The sequence below is a fragment of the Enhydra lutris genome, unplaced genomic scaffold (genome assembly GCF_002288905.1).
Source record: "Enhydra lutris kenyoni isolate GAN:26980312 unplaced genomic scaffold, ASM228890v2 scaffoldscaffold66, whole genome shotgun sequence".
NCBI classification, from domain to species: domain Eukaryota; kingdom Metazoa; phylum Chordata; class Mammalia; order Carnivora; family Mustelidae; genus Enhydra; species Enhydra lutris.
In genome coordinates this window covers 2,049,209-2,067,756 of record NW_019154150.1, presented here as the reverse complement: position 1 = coordinate 2,067,756, position 18,548 = coordinate 2,049,209, and the positions used below count along the sequence as shown (strand labels likewise).

The 18,548-nt window shown below is 49.4% G+C and overlaps 1 protein-coding gene across 1 annotated transcript; it reads left to right on the top strand.

Moving 5' to 3' along the window:
* Positions 1–403: 403 nt before the first annotated feature.
* Positions 404–18,107, top strand: LOC111159083 (Sec61 translocon alpha 1 subunit). The gene is made up of 12 exons (XM_022521470.1): positions 404–549; positions 824–891; positions 3,827–3,892; positions 3,982–4,060; positions 4,999–5,130; positions 7,075–7,184; positions 7,483–7,636; positions 11,437–11,597; positions 13,469–13,666; positions 13,943–14,134; positions 14,542–14,618; positions 16,051–18,107. Exons 1-12 carry the CDS (start codon positions 543–545, stop codon positions 16,235–16,237), a joined length of 1,431 nt encoding a protein of 476 aa, XP_022377178.1. The 5' UTR covers positions 404–542; the 3' UTR covers positions 16,238–18,107.
* The last annotated feature ends 441 nt before the right edge of the window (positions 18,108–18,548 follow it).

Below are 18,548 nucleotides of genomic sequence, written 5' to 3'. Positions count from 1 at the left end.
ATTCACTAATTCAGAGTTATAAGTACTATGAAGGGCATAGAGGTGACCTGGGACACCGCCTTACTTGCAGGGCTTTGGGCGCAGCGGCTTCTGCCCTTTGCCTCAGTTTCTCCACCAGACCGCAACGCCCGGCCTCTGTAGCCCTTTCACACCCTCCGCCAGCGCGTTCCCGCTTGGCCAGGGCTGCGCAGCCGCACACTCCCAATCCCGGCGTGCCCCGCGCCCCGCCCCGCCCCGCCCCGGCGTCTAGCACCCTCTTCCCGGGAGGCCCAGGAGCCCCGCTGCATGCCGGGAGTTGTGGTCTCGGCGGCGACGGTGAGGGTCCGCGGCTGGCCCACAGCGCGTGGCAGGAAGCGGAAGCAGCCTGCGTCCCGCCCCCAGCTCCGCCCCGCGCCGCGCCGCGCCGCTCGCCGCGGTGCTAGCACTGACGTGTCTCTCGGCGGAGGTGCAGCGCTCCGAAGCGGGCTGGGCCGCGGACAGCCTCACCTCACTTGGAGTGGAGCGGAGCCGAAGGGGGACCCGGAGCCCGAGCAGCCGCCGCCATGGCGAGTGAGTCCCTCAGGGCAGCCCCGGCAAGGCCGGGAAGGATCAAAATGCCCCTTCCCTTCACCGAGGGTCCAGACGAGCGGCCACCCTCCAGGCCCGCCCGGCTCCCCTAGACCGTGGCCCGCGCCCCCGGCCCTTCTTGGGGGTGCCCGCGAGCCCCCGTGCGCGGTCTGCTCCTCTAGTCCCTGCTCCTGCTCACGCTGGGCTGAAGGCTTCCCCAAGGGAGCGGGGAAGGTTTTTACGTGCCCTAACTCTGCTTTTGTCTCTCCCATCAAAGTCAAATTTCTGGAAGTCATCAAGCCCTTCTGTGTCATCCTGCCGGAAATTCAGAAGCCGGAGAGGAAGGTAAGTTCCCGAAATCGCAGTCCACCGAGGTTTCATGAACTGTCTGGGCGCCCGAAGTTTACAGTACAATTAAAAATGGCTTCAGCACGCCAGATGGGAACTCTGTTTCGCACCCCTTCCTCCTGGCGTGTAGCGGTGTGTACTCCTGAGCTCTGTCGGAAGGTGACCTGGTTGTGTGGGAATTTCCACCGAAATTATGGTGCTGTATTTGGAGCATCTTTTGAGGATATTACTCCAGCAAACAAAGCCTCCGGTTTGCTCGGTCCCAAAAGTGGAACTCGGAGATGGATGAATAAGGCCCCAGAAGCCTCAGGATACTCGGATTGAGTTTCCTTTCCTTCTTCACCTCCAGCACGAGCGCTTCGTGGCTGGGTTTTTTTCTCCCCCAGGAGGTTTTGGTGTGCATGTGCTAAAAGGAGGTAAGAGCAGTCCCTTTATCCTGTGCAAATGAGTTAGGACTCTGACAGTCTGCATAAAAGGTACATAGAAAAAGGGCGTTTTTGTGAACCCTGCTTTTTACAGCAGACACATTAAAACATGATAAGATAAAAATGTAGAACCTTTATCAGAATTTCCGCTCCTACACAGCTACAGCCCAGGATAGCAAGTTTTGCCAATGCTGGTGTAGCGGTTAAACAGTGGGAAAGTTTTATTTAGATTCTTGCATTCGAGAGAATGAATAGTGAAAGATTTTTGCCTTTAGATTCTTTTATGACTGTTGTTCATGAATTCACATACACATCTTTGTATTTAACGTCAATATGGACACTTACGTTCTTGAAGTCTCCCCCCCTTTTTTTTTAACTTGAAATCATTTTGTGTAAGTGTTCCACATACGTGCCCTTTTCAATGGGCAGAATACAAAGTTGTCCCTTCTACCCCAACTCGCTAGCATAGCAGAAAGGGTATATGGCTCTGGATAGACAAGCCTGGGACCCACCCTTCACAAACCTTTTAATAGCTGTCTGACCTTGGCCTTGTAACTAAGTGTGGTAGATGGAGCAGTGAAAATAAGTGCAGGTTGTAGCAGTGGCTCAGGAAGGGATTAATTCTGGAAGATGTGGTTTCTAGTGGTTTTAATGGAAGAATAGAAGTTTGGGTTTTTTTGTGGGGGTTTTTTTGTGTTTTTTTGTTTTTTTTTTTGAGGGGAGGGAAAGGAATTCCAGGTATAAAGAATATATGTGTGGAAAGCAGACAAGCAGGTGGGAGGGTGTTAGCTGTTGTTCCATATTGCTAGAACATAAAGGGTGATGGGGAGCAATGGAAGGGCCAGGTGATGAGAAAATGTTTAGAAGTCGGTAGAAGATGAGAGTTGTCTCAAAGCTTTTGTAACACAGGATATATGGAGTGGGCTCCCTGCCTCTCCAGCCCCAGTACTTCTTATTACATTGTTTTACCCTTAATTCTTAGCAAATACACTGTCGAACTATCACCTATTGCAAATTAGTTAACCTACAGCATTGCAAGATTTTATCAATTTCAAAAGCTTTTTGATGAGAAGTGATTGTTGGCTAATTCAGCAGCTATTTCAAAGGTAAAGAGCTATTTCAAAGGATTGGGATAAAGAGCTTTTGAAGTTTTGCTGTTGAATTTGGCTGCATCCAGGAGAGGAGACTTGGTTATTAAGAAATGAGGAGTCTTATAAAAATCTACTCTTTTTTCCCATGAAGAATCCTTTCAACACAGGCCTGTTGTGTTCCTGGTTAGCTGGAAGTGGTGTTGCCTTCCCTTGGCCTCCTAATTTCTTGGTTTGGTGAGGCGACAGATGGGAAGGGGAGCATTCTCAAGAGGAAGGAGGGTTCTGTGACTTCACCTCAGCTTCATGTGGGGTGTCATACCCTAAGTGCCCGCCGCCTTTGTGTGGTGGTCTCCTTGGGGCCTGCCTGAAGTGGCAGTCATGGAAGACCTCAACTTCTGTTCTGACCAGAGAGCCAGACTCTTTCTTGGAGCTCATGTAGACTTGGGACTCCTCTTCCCATCCAGTTAAAAAGTACTTTTTCAGAGTACAGTTCTATTCACTTCATGCTGTCGCTCACAAGGTACTTTTCCATATCAAAATCCTCAGTCCACACAATAGATACAGTGTTTTTTTAAGCCCTTTAAACCCCTTCTTGCAGGATAGGCAGGAAGTACTAGGGAAGGCAATCAGTTGAGGCAGAACACCTGGATAAGCTGCCAGCTCTACTTGGTACCAGGGGGACCTTGGGCGGGGATTCTAAATTTTCCTGATCGTACTCACTCGTCATCTATAAAATAATTCCCAGTAGTCACTTGACCTACATGTGTACCCATGGAGATGTGAAAAGTAGGTGCTGTTAGTAGGCACTGAGTAGGTTAAAGGTGTAACTCTCCCTGCCTTCCCCCCCCCCCAGTATTTTTTATTTTTTATTACATTGTTTTACCCTTAATTCATAGCAAATACACTGTCAAACTGTCACACATTGCAAATTAGTTAGCCACAGAATTGCAAGATTTTATCAGCTACAGAACGTTTTTGAATGATCACTATCTTTGGCTCCTTGTAAGGTCTGATCTGTTTTAGGAATCCCTTGCTATTGCAACATCGTTCCATCTGGGGTCTGATCCTAAACTGTTAATTCTGGTGACTAAGAGCACAGGTTTTGCACTCAAAACTCACTTCAGCTGTGAGATTTGGGACACATTAGCTTTCCTAAGACCATTCTCTCATTGTAAAGATAACATTAAGTGACATGAGGCTCCAATGAAATTGTATGTGAAAGGTCTCTGTATGCCTGTCTTGTACATAGAAAGCCTGCAACACACATCCTTACATTTTAGTGCTTATGTTTGGCACTCGGTTTGGAGTGTTCAAGGCTCACTTCTCTGGTGAACCAGAGAAAGGGGTCTAATTCGAGTTCATGTCTATGAACTTGTCTTTGTAAATACTGCCTTAATGCATTGTCTTCCACTATAGATTCAGTTTAAGGAGAAAGTGCTGTGGACCGCAATCACCCTCTTTATCTTCTTAGTATGCTGCCAGGTAAGCACAGTTCCTGTTCCAGAATTGGGGTGGGGCGAAGAGCAGGCTGGGGGTCAGCGTGCTGACTCCTTTTCTCTGCTTGTTTCCAGATCCCGCTATTTGGTATCATGTCTTCAGATTCAGCTGACCCTTTCTATTGGATGAGAGTGATTCTCGCCTCGAACAGAGGTAGGACTCTGGCCATCTGTACCTCTCTCCAGTGTGGATTTGACTGGCCTCCTTCGGTTAAATTACAGGCTTCGGCTTTATGTGGAATTCAGAGTGTTAGGGAGGAATGTTAGCGCGCTGTGCTGAATAGCCTGAGCAGATGGCCAATTCAGTGCTGCGGCATTTGAATGCAACACAAAACCTGTAATAACAAGATAAGTCTAGGTCGTGGAGGATAAAAAAACATGGAAAAACTAGAATGTTTTTAAACAGCTGAAATGATGACATTCGTACCGGTCTTTCTTCTGTTTTGATAACATTCTTTAGAATATATAACTTATTTTTGAGCTACGTCTTCATATCTATAGGTTGTATATACGTGTCCAAAAAAATATGTAACGGTGTTTTGTATACTCTAACCCATTTACCTATGGGTGGGGAGGATTTGAACATTTATGTTGATATTGCTTTTGATTAACTGGCTTTCTAAACATTTCAAATTAAGTTCTAAATCAGTTGGAAGTATAGCTCATTTTAGCATAATGGAAATAGAGGTTTATTCACAACTAGATACAATGGTGCAGACCTTCTTTCCAAACTCCGGAAATTATTTGAATGTTATCCTTTTTTTATTAACTGATGAAGAGATGAACCTTATCTCTGTAAAACCAGAATGTATCTGTTTGGGGTGAATTTAAAGGCTGTCGTCTATTTAAATGCCACGTGACTTCCTAAATAGAATAAGATGTTGCCTGGCAGAGTGAATAGAATGAGTTGAATTATACGCTAATCGTTGATATTTGGGGATTAATTTTGAAATTAAATGCTGCTAGCAAACTGAAACACATCAGATTTGTATACAGGGCACACCGTTGAATTTTGCTCATTCATTTTCTTAATATTATGTGTTGCTTTTCCAAGCTCATACTGGCTGTGTTTTGCCTTGCTCTTTCTTCAAGGCACATTGATGGAGCTGGGTATCTCTCCCATTGTCACCTCCGGCCTCATCATGCAGCTCTTGGCTGGTGCCAAAATAATTGAAGTTGGTGACACCCCAAAAGACCGAGCCCTCTTCAATGGAGCCCAAAAGTGTAAGTGAGATTTTGAATAATGTTCAGATGTCTGCAGGTGAGAATTCAAATTTGCTCTGAAGTTTAGGGCATCAAAATAGGTTTTTTTATACGCTGTAACCTCCTTGGCCCACCAACCCTGTAGGTGTACTGTGGGCTATGTTAACGAGAGAACACTTGGATAGAATCGATGAGGCGGGGTGATGGGTGTCACCGGGTGTCATCGAGTGGAGGTGGTGGGTGTCACCGGGTGTCATCGAGTGGAAGGAGCAGGGCTTGGAGGTCTCGCCCTCCACCAGCCACAATTTCCTTACCACTTAGAAGGAAAACTTCAGAGCTATTTTAAGACTTCATTTGAATAGCGTGTATAAAACCTCTTTCAGTGCCTGGTGCGCAGTAGCTACCCAACACGTGGTATTTTCTCTCTGCTCAGAGTTTGGAAGGATTCCGCTTAGGGGATAGGGATCCTTTCTGTCCAGCTCTGTGGTTTCCTAGCTCTGTGACCTGGGATGAAGTTAGATGACGTCTCTGAAGTCTCAGTCTTTTTTTCATCTGTAACAGTGAGGATAATGTATTGCTTTATAGCAAGTAATATGTTACTGGTAATAGTAACCAGTTCTCAGAATGAACCACGTGCAGCCTCTGGTTGTGAAGCGAAATGCATTAATTAGGAAATGACATTTACAGTTGCCTGCACAGCCTTGTTTTATTCCACACTAGCATGTTTTAGAGATCTTCTAGAGTTAGTAGGTGAAATGACTGAGCAAGAAAAACTAATCCAGTTCAGACTTGTCAGTTTCAGATACAAATCAGGATGTAAAATATACACATGTATTATTTTTCAAAAGCACAAATTAGCTGTTTTCTCTTTATTCTTGAACAGTTTTTTGAAATTTTTCTGTCTCAAGATATCTGTTTTATTAGGCACTTTTTTAAAAAGTTAAATAGAAATTATTTGATTGGCATTTTGGAATAAAATTGTATTTCATGCACAAACTAAGCAGAAAAGCTGAAATTGAATCCCAAACCCATCTAGTATTGTGGAACCAATAAAAACATGTGGATTCCACTGTGCCTAACAACAGAGACTAATGAGCTACAAGAAACAAAGACGTGTGCATACAAAAAGGAATGTACCTCGTTGGCCAGAAGAGCTTTGTGGATGAGGAAACGGAACTAGTAACTAAATTGACTGCTTTGTGAGTTTTTCCTTTAGAACTATATTAACTACAAGCTGAGAAGGGATCATTTTATCCCAGAGATAATACTCAGTGTGCTGGACTCAGACCCAGATGATAGGCCTGTAGAGGGCCCGGGCATGTATTCAAGTTAGGGAGCTCTCCAAAGCCTAAGTGACCTGACTTGAGTTTGGGTGCTTCACGTTGACACCATCACCAAATCACATGCCTCTGGATGTCATCTTCCCTTGCTCCCTGACTCTCCTTTCATAAGAACTAGATTAGTGGGATGCCTGGGTGGCTCAGTTGGTGAAGCATCTCCTTTGGGCTCAGGTCATAATCCCGGGGTCCTGGAATCCAGCCCCGCATTGGGCCCTCTGCTCAGTGGGGAGTCTGTTTCTCCCTCTCCCCTGCTTGTGCTCTCTCATTTTCTCTCTGTCAAATAAATAAATGAAATCTTAAGGGGAAAAAAGAAAAGAACTGTATTAGTACATTTCAACTCTTTCTCCTGCCGTCACTGAAAGGAAAGTGATTTTGGAGAAGCTGGAATTGAAGAGGTTGCAGGCTTTTGTTAGAAGGCATTTGAGTACTTGTACTCAGTACTCTTGTACTTTGGCCATGGAGCTGCTGAGCGTTCCTGGATTGAGCTCCTCGCAGGCCATGCCTGCATTCTACATCTCCCATCGTCGTCCTCCCCAGTGCCTGGCACACAGTAGGTGTTCCAGAACTGTTTTCTCCAGACCGTGTAGTGTCCCACTTTGAGAAGGCCGTTTTCTTGTGATTCCAGTATTTGGCATGATCATTACCATCGGCCAGTCCATCGTGTACGTGATGACAGGAATGTATGGAGATCCTTCGGAAATGGGCGCTGGAATCTGCCTGTTAATCACCATACAGGTCAGTGCGGCTCTAACGTGTCCCCCCTTCTGAGTAGCTCCTCACACTTAGACTTCCCAAATGACAGATCTGAGGTGGGCATAACAGAAGCATGAGAAGAAGCCATGGCCCCTGTGGTGGCCTTTCCGAGTTCACCAGAGAAAGGCTCTACTGTCCAAGGTCTACCCTGCCTTTAGTGTTGAGAAGCAGAAAAGCTTGGTATTGCAGAAGGAAAGGAACAGGCCTTTGAAGAACAGTAATGTGCAGTCTGTCTGGGTTGCTTTATTTTATTTTTTCTTTTCTTTTTAAATTTTCACAGCTCTTTGTTGCTGGCTTAATTGTCTTACTTTTGGATGAACTTCTGCAAAAAGGATACGGCCTGGGCTCTGGGATCTCCCTCTTCATTGCCACTAACATCTGCGAGACCATCGTGTGGAAGGCGTTCAGCCCCACCACTGTCAACACTGGCCGAGGTAAGGGCCCTGGCCTTCCCTGGGGACAGGGTTTAGTAGAAAGTACCAGCGTGTGCAAGGCAGGAAACAGAAGTTCCCCCATTCCCAGGAAAAATCAAATTGGTTTTAGGTACATCTCTTCTGATTTTCCTGTGTGTATCTGCAGAGTTTCTGTTTTTTGTTTTTTAAAGTGATCTCTATCTATAGAATTTTTAAAACACAGATAGGTCTGTGCTCATAAAGATGTCCAGCTTGCATTTTTTGTGTATTTCATGAACACTTGCCATGTTGGACTACATAATTTTGCCTCGTTTTCCTCAGCGCAGTGTGGACTTCCATTGCAAGGATGAGGCAGCATTTATTATAGTCTTGTGACGGACATTGGGGTTGTTTCCAGTGTCACTGTTGTTGCAACAGTGAAATAGTGCACATCCTCACAGGTTCATCTTTTCTTGGCAGTCGCTCGCAGTGATTAAGCAGAAATTATGGAACCAACGCACTTGCTCCGATCTGGAGCAGTTTTGGGAGAGAGGCCTGAACTTGGAGCTCACTAGGTTTAAGTCCTGGCTGTTGCTGGTAGAGGTTAAATGGCCTTGGGCACATTCCTCTGCATATCAGCTGTAGGTGCCAGGATTAATGAGAAATAATATGAAATTCTGTGAGGCCTGGCTCAAGAGTAGATGCATGTTACGTGTAAGTGTTGTATGTTATGCCTATAAAGAAGAGAATCTTGTTACAGGCAGTGTCTTTAATAAAACTTCCTAAATATTTAGGGAAGTGTGACTTACTAGGAAAGGAAAATCAGGTTTTTTCATCACTAAATATGTTACACACTCTGAGGAGACTCGCGAGAAATAAATATTCATGCGTGTTTGAGTATTTTTCTTCAAGATGAATGCTGGAAACAGTCCCCGGTGTCCAGAGACCACAATATCTCATTAGTGATACTCGAAGTAGGTCTCTGGACAAATGAAGGCCACAGGCACCCAGTAGATTACAAGGGAAAGAGCGTAGCTTGACATAGGAACTGTCAGAAGAGCCTCAGAGAAGAGGGACTTGGTTCCTCCCCGGGTACCTCTGGAATTGTAGGAAATTCAGGACAAATTGGGAGAAAGGAGAGGGTGGAGGGTAATATTTTTCAGGGATGGGTGTGAAAAGGCAGGCGGGAGAAAGGATCATAGGGGTTCAGGGGTGTGAAGACTGTCACTGTAACTGGCCTGGGGGCAGAAGTCTGAAGTCTGAAGATGCGGCACCAGAGTTGGGGCCGGGAGGGGAGGAGTCAGTAAAGGTGCAGAAGCCCCAGCCGAGGAGCCACCTTCTACTGAGGAGCTGGCCAGTGAGGCAGTGGGGGTTGGAGCATGGAAGGGGTGATTCAGCCTGTACTGGAGGGGAAGACAGGCGGAGAACACAGCCCGGCGGCTGTTCCATTGTCCAGCTTTGACCAGCCAGCCCGTCATGGAAAGCACAGACCGAGGCACAAGGTGCTAAGAGCGTAATAGACGGGATAGAGGAGGTTCTTTCAAGGGTGATGGAAAATCACAGAGCAAAGTTGGGTTTGTTTCTGGCTTTAAAAGTGTTGGGCTTTCAGCTGGTCGTGTTTGAGACTGAGCCGGAAAGAAGCGCAGCTGGGAGGGGTCACTCCAAGCCGCTCAAGTGGGCATTGAGTGTTGCCATGAGAGCTGTGGGTTCAGGGGAGAGGGAAGAGTGGGGTCCCGAGGACTGGACCCTGGAGGAAGGCACAGGTCACAAACGTCACAGACCTGTGAAGGGCAAGTGGGAACAGCTCAGATGGGATTAGTGGGACCGTGCAGGTACAAAGCTGCCTCTGTGCCTGAAGTAACTCTTCGCACTTGGAAGTTCTGTCTTGTTCCCAGAGATGCAACAGGTGGCGAATTTTAAGAAATGATGTTAAAAAGTAGGAGAACTAGAGCTTACCCTTGGCATTGCCCTTCACTCAACAAATACTTTACCTGACATCTGTGAAGGGTCAGGCACTGGGAATACGGACGGAGTGAGCTGAGTGTTCCACATAGCAGGTGTTGGAACAGGTACCTAGGGGAACAATGAGGCAGAGAAAGAAGATGGAGATGCTGGGAGGGTTGTCACAGGGTTGTCTGGGTGATCAGGAAGACCCCCTCCCAGCATCCCCCTACCTTGGAACAAAGTCCTGCAGAGGGTAGGGAGCCTTGCAGCTCTGTGGGGGAAGAATGTCCCATTTAGAGGGAACAAGCAGCTGCAAAGGCCCTGAGGTGGGAGTGTAGTGTTCAGGGTCAGCATGTGTGGCTGGTGCAGAATGAACAAGGTGGAGAGGAGTCGGAGCTGTGGTCAGAGGTACGGGAGTGGGGGGCAGTGTGGACGGAGGGCAGAAGGGAACAAGTCCTTCCTCCCCAGCAGCTGGGGCAGCGGCCTCTGAAGGCCTGTCCCGGCTCCTGCTCTGAGATCCCTGAACCCTGTGCCCTGGGAAGGCAGTGTTGTCACAAGCCTGGGTGTGGGGGTGCATGGGGACTGAGCACAGCATCACAGGGTGAGGTGAGGAATTACAGACCGTTGGAACAGTGTTTCTTTCACAGAAGCTACATTCCAGAAGGGGTCAGTGGTGATCCCCATTGGAAGGTTGGCCTGAAGCATCCTCTTTTTTATTTATTTATTTATTTATTTATTTATTTATTTATTTATTTGACCGAGAGAGATCACAAGTAGGCAGAGAGGCAGGCAGAGAGAGAGAGGGAAGCAGGCTCCTTGCCGAGCAGAGAGCCTGATGTGGGGCTTGATCCCAGGACCCTGGGATCATGACCCGAGCCTAAGGCAAAGGCTTTAACCCGCTGAGCCACCCAGGTGCCCCCTGAAGCATCCTCTTAAAATGGTTTGGGAACAGAGCAGGTAGTGCCAGCCACCATGTGTTCAAAACTTGAGCGCATGCAGGACAGTGCCAAGGCACACCTCATGCCACTGTTACCGGTACCTCCAGCCACCCTCAGAGACCATGGTTCTAGACACGGCACTAGCTCAGGCATGCAGGCTGCCTGAGTATGTCATGGCGTAGACTGTCGTGGGTTAGCAGAGATTACACAGTAACGCAGCATTCTTGTTATCTGCTTTAGCTTTGGTCTGTTTAACTCTATAAACTTCCTGAAAATTAAGACACCTCTAGGCCTTACTAATGCCCTGTATGCCCCAAGTTCCTCTCACTTGTCCCTCTGCTGCCTGCTCCTCAGGTCAAGTACCCAGTCTCGTTCTTTCCCTTCAGTCTTTGGGAAGCTCAGTCTGCTTCATGGCTGTGGTTTCCCGGCTCATACTGGCTGCCTCCTTCCACAGCCTCTCGGGGTAGGGTATCAGCTCAGACTTGGATCAGCCATGCGGGGGGCACACATGTGGTCCTTTCCACTTGACCATCAGTGTCAGAAGCAGAACCCGAGCCCCGCCTGCTCCTCAGAGCCGCAGATGCTCAGACTGCCCAGGCATTTCCAGGAAGAGAATCTGGCAGCTTGGAGGCCCCCCTTCAGTGTAGGGCCCCTTCAGCCAGAGTTCAGCAGACCCTGCCTTTATGGTTTTGTAACTGATCGTCATGCCACATGTCCAGTAGCCGTTGACGACTCATGCTGAAGAACTGAGATGAGTTAAATCAAAAGGTAGAATAGCCCTTTCTGCAGGTTTGCATTATCTACAGAAGCAGTAGATGAGAGAACTCTCTCCCTGGGGTTATGGGAGTGAGCACTGTGAAGGGTAGGACTTCGTCTTTTTAGCCACTGAGAAAATCAGTAGAGCCAAATTTAGTTGGTGGTTTGTTTGTTTACCACACACATCCTCTCCTTCACCAACAGGAATGGAATTTGAAGGCGCCATCATTGCGCTGTTCCATCTGCTGGCCACACGCACTGACAAGGTCCGAGCCCTTCGAGAGGCCTTCTACCGACAGAATCTTCCCAACCTCATGAATCTGATCGCCACCATCTTTGTCTTTGCAGTGGTGATCTATTTCCAGGTGCGTCCAGATCCCCGTGTACCAAGTTTTAATGGTCTGCCTTTATGTGTCAGCATGCCTTGGCATACGCATCCCTCACCCACACCCTGGCGGGGCCTGTCCCGTCCCATTGTATTGAAATGAGATGGCGTTTAAAGGATGCAGAGCCCAAGGCGAGCAGGATAGGTGCCTCCCACTGAGTCAGGGGACTTGCGGGAACACACGTGAGGCAGAGCTAGTATTTCTGGAATCCTGTTACTTTGGGTTGGGGCTGTCGGCAGATAGAGAAGATATTAAGTTTTAGTTCAAGAGAAGTGAAAAGCAAGCAAACTAACACCTTCTCTCTGACTTACCCAGTTTGTACCATAATTGCAGGCAGGAGCCTCATCTTGGAAAAGGCTTTCCTCTTACCTTTCAGATGATTCGTCTGTGTCACTTGCTTCTGAACAAGAGAGCGGCACTGCTGGTCACTTTTCTGTAGTCGGGCTAATCTTTGTATTTTTTGATCAGCCACTTTGTATTCTAATATTTATTGACAAGAAGAGACAGCAGTTGAGAGAGTAGTTGAATGCTTGTTGGAAAGGTATTTAAACCAGGCAAGTGCTTTTTCCAAGGAGCAAATGACTCTGTTCCTTTGGCTGAGACTCAGATGCCTCATTACCAATAAGTGGACTCTTTAGGGGCTTGGCAAGTATGCGTTTGGAGCATGAAGATTTTTTTTTTTTTTTTTAATTTTCTTTTAAAGATTTTATTTATTTATTTGACAGAGATCACAAGTAGACAGAGAGGCAGGCAGAGAGAGAGAGAGGAGAAAGCAGGCTCCCCAAGGAGCGGAGAGCCTGATGTGGGGCTCGATCCCAGGACCCTGGGATCATGACCTGAGCCGAAGGCGCCACCCAGGCGCCCCGAAGATTTTATTTTAAATCTTACATATTCTGAGTCCTGTTCTAGGCGTTGAGAGTTTGTGAAAATGATATAAAAGAAACCCTTCCTCCAAGAGTTTCTGAGGGAGAGGTCATATTCATAGAAAAACTTGGCTTTGGGGCACCTGGGTGGCTCAGTCAGTTAAGCGTCTGCCTTTAGCTCAGCTTCAAGGCTCACAGCAGGCTCCTTGCTCTTCGAGGAGCCTGCTTCTCCCTCTCCCTCTGCCTGCCACTTCCCCTGCTTGTGCTCACTCTCTGTCTATCCGATAAATAAGATCTTAAAAAAGAAGAGAAAAAGAAAAGCTTGGCTTTTCTGTGTATTATCGGAAACCTCTTAAACAGCTGTTCTGGGGTGCGAGGCAGATGCTGTGGTGGCATGGGTCTTGGGGCCACTGAAAGTATAGGCAAGAGAAGCACTGCTAGAACTTGAGCATGTGTTTTTCAGGCTTTTCTAGTATATTCTACATAGAGCTGGATATAATGTGCTGGATTTTGGTTTCTGACAAAAGTAGGATTATCTCTGCTGGGCTTTGGTGCAGTTTTAAGCCAGTATTTCTGGGAGACCCTTTTTTTTTTTTTTTTTTTTTTTTTTTAAGATTTTTAGTTATTTGAGAGGAAAGAACAAGAGAGAGAATGTGAGAGCACACGAGTAATGGGGAGGAGCAGAGGAAGAAGGAGAAGCAGGCTCCCTGCTGAGCAAGGAGCCCACCATGGGGCTTGATCCCAGGACCCTGGGATCATGACCTGAGCTGAAGGCAGACATTTAACTGACTGAGCCACCCAGGCACCCCTTCTGGGAACCTTCTGTTCCAATGCCCTCAGGTGCAGAGGTGGGTAAGGCAGGGGAACCACAGCCCTGGAAGCGATGCTTGCAGCCGGCTCCCTGGCAGCTGTCCCCGGCCAGGCTGGGTTTCTGGGCAGTGAGGCAGTGAGGCAGTGAAGGGCGTTCCACTCTGTTTGGTGTCTCAGGGCTTCCGCGTGGACCTACCCATCAAGTCAGCCCGTTACCGAGGCCAGTACAACACCTACCCGATCAAGCTCTTCTACACCTCCAACATCCCCATCATCCTGCAGTCCGCCCTGGTGTCCAACCTGTACGTCATCTCCCAGATGCTGTCTGCCCGCTTCAGTGGCAACCTCCTGGTCAGCCTGCTGGGCACCTGGTCTGTAAGTACGGCTGCTCGGGGCTAAAACCGTCAGTTCTAGCGCAGGTTGCAGGCTGTGCACCTGTGCGTCTCACTATGAGCATGTATTCCACCCATAGGTATTTGCTGATCATGCCTTTTACACAGTCAGCATGTTCAGTTCCCTTTTTGTTGAGGGAACTGTACTATGGGCCCGTGAGCAAAATCGTCATCTGTGTCATCTGCTCAGAACCATTTCTGTCCTGACGCGGAGGTACGACGGAGCGGCCTTCACAGGCTTTGTGCGCACCCTTTCCAGGATACTTCCTCCGGGGGCCCGGCACGTGCGTATCCTGTTGGCGGCCTGTGCTACTACCTGTCCCCGCCAGAATCCTTTGGCTCCGTGTTAGAAGATCCCGTCCATGCCGTGGTGTACATAGTGTTCATGCTTGGCTCGTGTGCGTTCTTCTCCAAAACCTGGATTGAGGTCTCGGGCTCCTCTGCCAAAGATGTGAGTATATAGAAGTTACAGCGAATTTCTTGAGAGGAGGTTAATCCAGGAAACAGTAGTCCTCACCCATTCGGGGTCTGAGGGGTCTCCACCTGTCTCCTCTTCTAAGAAAGTGGTCTGTGGACACCCGCAGATGCTTCATGCTCATGGTGGGGCAGTTGTGAACCCTCGGTGGCCAAAGATGAACGCCAGCAGGAAGCCAGCACTGTATTGGGGAAGCTAGAGCCACAGTGTGCGGTCACACTTCGCCCCGTGACTTCTCTGCGGTGAAGTCAGAGTTACCTGTGTGAGGGCTTAGGGCGCAGAAGAGGAAAAGCTGCGAGTGTTGAGCCCCACCAGGAGGCATCCACCTTCCTTCAAGTTCAGGTCTCCGATTTAACGGTGTCTCCTTGGTGGGTGCCATGCAGGTCGCAAAGCAGCTGAAGGAGCAGCAGATGGTGATGCGGGGCCATCGAGAGACTTCCATGGTCCATGAGCTCAATCGGTGAGTGCTGGCCCCCGGCCCTCAGACTCTGAATTTGTGGTTTCCTTCCACACCAGGTATCCTGATCTGGCTTAGGGGTTTCCGATCCGTTAACTCCTACCCTTGGGTAACGAGGTAGAAAAGACCCCTGTGTCTCTAATTCCTCTACGCTCTTGCTTGATGCTGGAGACTGGGGATAGGGTAATAAAAGCATGTCGTCCCTCTCCTCAAAGAGAGAGCCGCCAGGGAGTGAGACAGAGACATGTGGCTCTGCGGGTACAAGAGGGTGTGGTAAGGATATGGGCAGCCAGCTGGCTGCTGGGGGAAGGGGCAGTGTTCAGGGTCCCTTTAGGAGACCCAGTGCTAGAGGCAGAGCCACCAGAGGGAGGGCCAGCTGACTGCTGAGAGGCCACAGTGGGAGTGTGGGCTGGGGGCAGGAGGGCTCCAAGTGCTGCAGGAACCTGGGGACGCAGAGGAGAGGCCGGCCGCAGCACTTGGTGACCAGCTGGGTGTTGGGTGCAGGGCAGAAGAGAGCTCTAGGCTGGCCCTTGGGGTGCTCATGGGGGACTTGACCGTCTGCACCTCCTCTCCACTTACCATGGAGCTGCCTCGGGCAGCAGGGGTGGTGGTGTTAAGTATCTCAGGCTTTTCAAGCCTGTCGCGACTACTCGTTTCCTCCACTGCCACTGGGAAGCGGCCGCTGACAGTACCTACATGGATGAAGGGGCTGTGTTCCCACAAAACTGTTCCCTAGGTCAGGGGGCCAGCCAGGCTTGTCCCGCTGCCCATAGCTTGCTCGCCTCACCTGAAGGAAGCAACCACGGGAAAAGCCAGTGTTTCAAGTTTCAGGTTGTTTTCAGATCTCTAGAGGGGTGGTTTGCAGTTTCATTCATTCAATTCCTCTGCGGCCTCTTGATTTACACCCACCATTCAGCCCTAACAGATTGCACGCCACTTGGGAAATTTTAAGTTTTCTACTAGCCACTTTAATTAAAAAGGTAAAAATATACATGAAACTCACAAAACCTTGTGTGCAGGCTATATCTTAAAAAGAAAGTAAAACGAATCTGAGTAAATTTAATGATATATTTTATTTAACTCCCCATGTCTAGAATTTAATTTCAAGTTGTAGATAACATAAGGAAAAGCATCGTAAGATATTTTATATTCCTGTCTTCAAAACCTCATGTGATGTCTTTAGCATCTCGATTTGGAACTAGTCCCATTTCATGAGCGCTGTGTGGCTCATGTGGCACCTACTGGACACCACAGCCCTAGTCCAGACCATCAAGGTGTGTGAGTGGTGAAGGTTCAAGGAGGTAGTGGAGTGACCTCGGAGTCAGGATCTTAACTCAGATGTGGGCATGTCCAAAGCCCTGGTCCCTTCCCGAGGCCAGGCCGGGGCTAGGGGTCTGCATGGTGGCTCATGGCTCATCGGCCCCCTGTCCCTCAGGTACATCCCCACTGCCGCAGCCTTTGGTGGGCTGTGCATCGGGGCCCTCTCCGTCCTGGCTGACTTCCTGGGTGCCATCGGGTCTGGAACTGGGATCCTGCTCGCGGTCACGATCATCTACCAGTACTTTGAAATCTTCGTGAAGGAGCAGAGCGAGGTCGGCAGCATGGGGGCCCTTCTCTTCTGAGCCACGTCTCCCTGGACCAGGAGAGGGGCCCTGCCTAGAGTTGCAAGGGAGGGGGACAGTGAGGCCTGTGGGGTGCTCATTGCAGGAGTGCTGCTACAGCACCGGGACTTTTGTTTAATAATGTTTTTGAATTTCATACTCTTTCATTCCACTTTGTAAAGTGCTAGAATTTTTCCAGTTTGAAATTTTGCTTTTTATGCTGGCATTGGCAGAAAGAACGGTAGGAAGGAGGTTTTATGGAGCTGACTGCCAGAGGTGGGGACGGCAAAGGACGGTCCCCAGGTAACTTTTTTTTTTAACCTTTGCACCTGCTCAGTGCCATAGGCGGCTGCAGTGGTCTGAGCTGTTCCCCTAGCACGGGAACTTTTTGAATAGAAGCACAAACCTCATAGCCGTGTCTCCGTCTTGGCCATAGGGCACGAGGCTGAGAGCAAATCATGTTTTCTGGTGGACATGACTCACTGGTGAGTCCCTGTCACAATCAGGGGTTAGCATACCTGGCTTCAAACTGTTTCTCTGGAAGACACCATTGTTTTCCCCTTTTATAAGTAGTTTTTTAGGAACAAGCCTCTTCGAAAGAAAAGGATGGGTTTTCCAGAAGACACTCTTGGGCCGTCTGTTAATTTTTCTGCCTGTGCCTGTTGGCTATTCTCGTTGACTGTTCTGGTTGGGCTTTGAGGCTGAAGAGCACGGAGTCGGCTTGGCTCCATCGTGTCTGGCTGGCTGTCGTCGGTTTGTGTCCTCTGATGGAGCGAGGCCAGGATTCTCCAGGCTTACGGAGTTGGCGCCTGGCCCAGCCGGGTGGACGTTGCATGACCCTTGAAGTGACGTGTGTCTGTACCATCCTTCCGGTTGTCGCCGGACGGGCCTCCCGCTCGCCTACAGCAGCCCTCACATGGGGAAAGACGGTGGCTTCACTTTTACAGGCCACTGTGCCTTCCAGGCTGAGAACGTCCCATCATGTTTATAGCACTTTTTTTCACTGTGCCTAGGACCAAATGCATGTTAAGTAAATGACCAGATGCCACCTGTCTTCTCGCTTCAGTCAGCACCGCCCCGCAGAGAGGAGGGTGCAGGCCCCACATCTGTGGCAAAATCAGGGTCAGAGAGCTTGGGTTTTTGTTTTTGTTTTTGTTTTTTAGTAAGTTGCTCCAGCCTGTGACTGGAAAAGACTCATGGTGATGTCTAGAATGAGTTCCGTTTGTGGTAACAGGGGACCTAGGGTTTAGGCAGCGGAACCTTTTCCGAGGCCGGCAGGGAGGCTCCTCTGGGGACAGGCGGTGCTGGCAGCAGGGACAGCAGAGTCAGGCACCACAAGCCTGAGGAATTCTCCCTGGAGGAAGCCCCAGCTCTAAGGAAGCACCCGGGGCCCTGTGGAGAGAGACGCCCTACCAGCAGCCGGCACACAGTGGCCTTCGAAGCAGAGCCATGGTCACGACTCAGTAGAGCTGAGTCTGAGCTCCTAGGACACCTCACTCACAGCGCTAACCAGGGAACAGACCAACCGAGGGACAAGAAGCGACTTGCCCGAATCCACCTGGCAAGTCAGCAGCAAAAGCAGGATGGGCCCGACAGGTCTGTCGACCCCTCAGTCCAGGGCATCCCACCATATCACACGTGGCCTTGTCAGACCCAGTCCTGAGCAGAGACTCGATGCTCCCCCCGCAGCACGCCATCTGCTCGGCCCCACCCGTGGTTACGCTGTGGGCACCAGCCTCATGGGTGGGGCCCTGTGTGGCTCGTGCTCTGTGGTCTGTGATCACAGTGGGTAGGGGCTGACCCCAGCTTCCAGGGGACTGTCACTGTGGACGCCAAAATGGCATAAATGAGTTAAGGTGAATAAGTGACAAATAAAGCCAATTTTTACAAGCCACTTGGTCACATTCTCTTGGTTTACAGCTCCCAAGAAGGCCAGTGGATGCAGAGCTGGGGTGTGTGAGGCATGGTCGAGTCCTGCTTTGGCACAGGGCACCCTAGGTCTCCCTGGGATGGACGTGCTTCCTCAGAAAGGCATTTTGCCTGGGAAGCTGCCTTCTGGTGGCATCTGCTGCATTCCCTGGCTTCCGGTGAAGTGAGACGCAGGTGACTGGCTGCTGCAGGGCTGGCATTCGGGCAGCCCCAAGGCCCTCCCGGGAACACGGGAGGGGACTGGCGTCTCACTTAGGACTATGGCCCACCACGCTGTCCCTGTGGCCCACACCACTCCAGCCTTGCAGCCCAGGCCGAGGGGTACCGTGGCCCTCGGCTGCAATGGTGGGCATGCGCGCACATCCGGTCCCTGACCAGCCAGACCCATCACAAAGCCAGGAGG

What these genes read in the sequence shown, in the direction of transcription:
- LOC111159083 (XM_022521470.1), top strand. An exon ending in TTCAGAAGCCGGAGAGGAAG is followed by an intron (nt 892 to 3,826) that starts GTAAGTTCCCGA and finishes CTTCCACTATAG; the next exon opens with ATTCAGTTTAAGGAGAAAGT. An exon ending in CGGGCTCCTCTGCCAAAGAT is followed by an intron (nt 14,135 to 14,541) that starts GTGAGTATATAG and finishes GGTGCCATGCAG; the next exon opens with GTCGCAAAGCAGCTGAAGGA.